Raw genomic sequence first — 4,835 nt, forward strand, 5'->3', positions numbered from 1 at the left:
ATGTCCCGTGTGAGTTTCTTCTCTATAGAGAGCATAGCCAGAGCGTTGAGGCGATCTTGTGCCATAGTGTTCCTAAGGAACGTTTTGATCCTCTTTAAGGTAGAGAAGCACCTCTCTGATTCTGCTGTTGTCATTGGTGTGGTGATGAGGATCTTGAGAAGACTTACAGTTTCAGTGAATGTGTCTTGAAGGTTATTTTCCATTACAACCTGAAAGAGAGCCAGTGCACCACTGCAACCCTGGAAGTCCTCATTTTCATAGATAAGGGACAGTTCTGTTTTAAGTCTGGCTTTGTCCAACATGGGATAGGCTTCCACCGTGGTTCCTAGTGCTGAATCTGGGAACTTTCTGCTGTGTTGTGGGAACAAGTCTCCTTGCAACAGAGTGGCACTGATGAGATGATTGGTGAAAGAAAACCTCTCCTTGGCATGGCTCATAATGGTATCACACACCTATGAAATTATACATAATTGTAGAAGAGTAAGCACAGAAAACATTAAGTTTTCACATTTCTCAGTTCAACAATACAATAAAATCAGCATATTCATAGCAGTTACAATTTTGTTATGAGCAAGTAAGTTTTATTAATTACAATACAGACACTAGCTCTCACTCACTCGCTCACTCGCTCTATTGGCGGTCTCTATCACTCACTCACTCACTCGCTTTATTGGCGGTCTCTATCACTCTCTCTCTCGCTCACTCACACATACACACCATATAGCACTAATTAATAAAATCACAAATGTGAAAAAAAAGTAGATAGATTTGACAATTCAGAATACAAAAATGTGCAAACAAACACAAATACATATAGGCTATAGAATACAGAAACAGAATTTCTATTACTGCTTACCTCTATTGCCAGATGCTGTTGCGTTTCTTCTCCCATTGCCCTCCGTCTCTTCGGGGGTGGTTCCTGTACGGGTCCCCTATACTCCTCATCCTCAACTAGAGAAGGAACGGAGTCCCTGATCCAAAATAAGTTTCACAAGTCACTGTCCACCCTGAAATTACTGTATCAGAAACCAACTTGCTGGAGATATAAACATAATTTTAATAAATCTGTATTAAAATATGTGCTATTGTTGTGTTGGGCCTAGTCAATGTTATCTAGATTCATCACAAATAAATTCACTAGTCTAACATGGTGGCGAAATTGTAATATTTATGATAGGTTCTGTTGTGCTAAGCCATGTGGATTTATGTTTTTATTGTTTAGGCTGCATAAGCATGTTTTTAGCCAATATGCAAAATCATAGCCTACCTGATCACCTGTATGCTGTGAGTGAACCTCTGGGTGATCCCTGCGATGAAGACAGAGTCTATGTTCCTCTTCTGCAGATGGTTAAACAGCATGTCTACATGTGGCATGATTTTGTGGAATAACGCCAGGATGAAACAGAAAACCTCATCTTCCAACATTCTCATACAACCCCCGGCCTCTCTCTTCGATATGGCATCAAAGTCTCCTCTGTCTCGAATGGTTTGGAAGCACTTAACCAGTTCATCTTTGTGCTCGTAAACTGTGTTAACAGCACGACTGTGGAAGTTCCATCGCGTTGTTGAAGCACCTGGAAGTCTGTGTGCCACCACTTCATCCAGCACTGCCGTTCGTTTGAATGACTTGGAAAAAAATGTAGAAAACCCCCCAATGTCTGAAAAAAACTGCCCGATCTTTGGGATGTTGCCTGCTGCATAATGAGGTTCAACTGATGCGCATAACAGTGAACGTAGTATGCACTCCCGTAGACGTCTTGCACTATACGCTGCACTCCACCTGTAGCACCCCTCATCACTGCGGCACCATCATAGGCCTGGGCAATTAATTTTCTCTCTTGTCCCGCAGGAAGGATGGTGCTCAGCCTTTCCAATAATGCAGTGGCAATCGTATCAGCAGTCGCATTTGGAAGCGCGATAAACTCAAAAAAACGTTGTTGAATGTTGTTGTGGCCATCTATGTACCGTAGCACAAGCACAAGCTGACAATGAGTGCAGATGTCGGTTGTCTCGTCTGCCTGAATGGCAATATAGTCCAACTGTTTCACCTCTTCCAGAATGCGGTCTCTGAGAACTGACAACATGCGCAGTCTAACAGTTCATTTTGCACGGTCTTCGAAGTGCCTTTAAAAACAGTGGCGTTCTCCAGGTGCACCTCCAACTCACAGTCGATTGAGGCCATAAGATCAATTAGACCCAGGAAAATGCCAGGGTTTTCTGATGCGTCACTCTCATCGTGACCACGCAAAGCAAGTTCAAAGGCACCACAACATTTCACGGCATCAATGATCTTTGACAAAATATGCCGATTCCTGTCCACCTCCTCGTTGTGCCTTCTTATGGCAATGCGGTGTCCCTCATCTAGCTGTGTGGCTATACTAATTCGGCCTAGCATGGCTAGCTTCACAGAGTTGTCCATATGCACTCTTGCCCGTTCATGTTTCTTAATGCGTTCTGACATATGTTTCAGGTCTGTCACCCCTGTCTGTGTCCACGAGCTATCACAAGCACTTGTTTTAAACAGTAAGCAAGGGAAGCAAAAGATTGCATTGGCGTAACCACAGCTAGTAAGCCAAACCTTTCGATCGAACCAACCTCGGGAAAAGGTTCTCTTGTAGGTTTTCTCCTTTTCTCGCGCCTTTTGCGTTATATTCACTTCTGGCTTGTCTGGTCCGAGTTCTTTTACAATTAGTTTTTCCGCTAATGTTCTTCTTTCGAATGGATACAGGTGTAGAGATTTTACTGAATTTGGGGCAAGATTAACTCCCACGACTACATTATTGATATTCAACGTCGCCGGCGCCGCCATACTGCACTCGCACTCCGCTCTGAGGTAAAAGGTAAAAAGTGGTGCACTGCTCTAATCTTGGTTAGGGATGTGCACATCGATGCTATAGTATCGATATATCGATACTCGAAAGCTACTGTTTAGGTATCGATATTTCATATAAAGTATCGATATCTTAATTAAGGCATGACAAAATGTTATCAAAGCTGTGCAGTGTTTATGTCAATCGGTGACGGTGTTTATAATGTTAAAACTTTCCAGCCGGCTGTGCGTGCGTGCGTGCAGTCTGTAGCGCGATGACGTAGTGGACTTTACCCATACGTAATTGATGTCATACCCGCATGCACTGCGGGTGTATTTTGATGGTGCAGCGCGAGTTGTGTGGTCACGTGGACGACGCATTCATTTTAAACAGAGCGGCACGATGGCAGAGAGGAAAAGTAGCGTGGTGTGGTGCTATTTTTCTACAATATTGCACGATGCAATATATGTGATAAAAAAGTGGCACACAGCAATAATACTAGCAACCTTTTTAAACATTTACAAACGACACACCCTGAAACTTATAAAGAGGTTGAACGAAACCAAGCTGCCCGTGCCCAGTCTTCCTCTGCCCAGTCTTCATCTGTCCGACAAAAGACGTTACAGGAGACTTTCCAGGGAGGCAAAAAGTATCCAGGTACAAAGAGCTGGTCATTAGTTAACCTATTACGTGTAATCCCTTGTCACTTGGTACAAATAGGCAAATAAAAATAAGTGTGTTTGTGCGCGCACACAAATGAAAGTTTGCGATAGGAAACTTCAGTACAGTTCAGTAATAGTTCTGTACAGTAAGTGTAACAGTTTGTCATGAAACTGCTCCGAGACTTAGAGGTGAGATCCACTTGCAGCTTTATTAGGGGGTAATCCGAAGGCGTAATCCAAATAACGGGCAGGGGTCATACACAGGCAGGCAGTTCAAACAAAGCAACAAACCAAACAAAGAGACAAACCAAAACAAGCAGGGACCAGAGGCAAAAGGGTAATCAGGGAACAAGGCACAAATCCAGAAGACAGGGAATAGACACAGGTAACGCTCAGAAATGCAGACAGGCTAACAAGACTTCGCAGTGAGTGAATAAGTGCACATGGTATATATAGAGTGAATGTGAATGATATGCAGGTGTGTGTGAAATCAGTGCTGATGAGTCCGGGTAGTGCGTTATGGGAAATGTAGTCTGTGAGTGAATGATAAGTTTGATGTGGAGTGCCCTCTGGTGGTTTTCAAGGGCACTCCAGCTGGTGACCGTTACACAGTTCAAGAAAAATGGCCTGTTTAAAATGACAGTGAAAAAATGCACAGTTAATGTTTTTAGGATTTACGTTATTTCATCATAATTTTTGGAAGAATGTGGTTTAAACATTTAAATTTTTTGTTAAATTAACCTTTTATAATAAATATGTTATTAATGGCCAGTACAAGTCGTAATTTGTCTTTAATTGTAATTATATTCTATTATAAAAATGAAAAATTCTCATACACTTTAAAAATGATAGCAGTATCGGTATCGGTATCAGTATCGCTTAAATTTAAAGAAAAAATATCGGTATCGTATCGCATCAAAAAAATGTGGTATCGCCCATCACTAATCTTGGTACTACAGGCGATATTTTCAGAGCCCCTAAACCTTAAAATTACACGACGATGATTGGCGAAATATAAACTTTTTTGCGTAGCAACCGGGGAACCATTGGCTTAAATTCCAGCACTGTAGGGCTGAGCGAACTGGAGCCCAGGGAAGACAGCCTATTGGCTACTACTACTACACCAACATCCAAATATCATTCTGGAGAGTTCTAAACACATTCTAGAGTAAAACCATTAATATCATGTAATTAACACAGATTATTTTTCAAAATGAGAGATTATTAAAAGATTTTTTTTTTTAAATACAAATAAAAAACTGGCAGGGAGGTCGGCACCCCAGCGCCCTCTATGGGCGAGCCGCTGCTGGTGGAGCGGCATGAATATGACGATGATCTGCATCATTCAAATTCACTCGATGCA

General features: G+C 42.0%; 1 protein-coding gene across 1 annotated transcript in view; it reads right to left on the bottom strand.

The window, feature by feature from the left end:
• Positions 1 to 914, bottom strand: part of LOC306905108 (2-hydroxyacyl-CoA lyase 2-like) — a 70,264-nt gene extending 69,350 nt beyond the window's left edge. Inside the window, exon 1 of the mRNA XM_079475502.1 lies at positions 857 to 914. Coding sequence (XP_079331628.1) covers positions 857 to 892 — 36 coding nt within the window. The 5' untranslated portion in view covers positions 893 to 914. The remainder of the gene's footprint in view (positions 1 to 856) is intronic.
• Positions 915 to 4,835: the final 3,921 nt, after the last annotated feature.

The sequence above is a fragment of the Barbatula barbatula genome (genome assembly GCF_947034865.1).
Source record: "Barbatula barbatula genome assembly, chromosome: 2".
In the NCBI taxonomy this organism is placed as follows: Eukaryota; Metazoa; Chordata; class Actinopteri; order Cypriniformes; family Nemacheilidae; genus Barbatula; species Barbatula barbatula.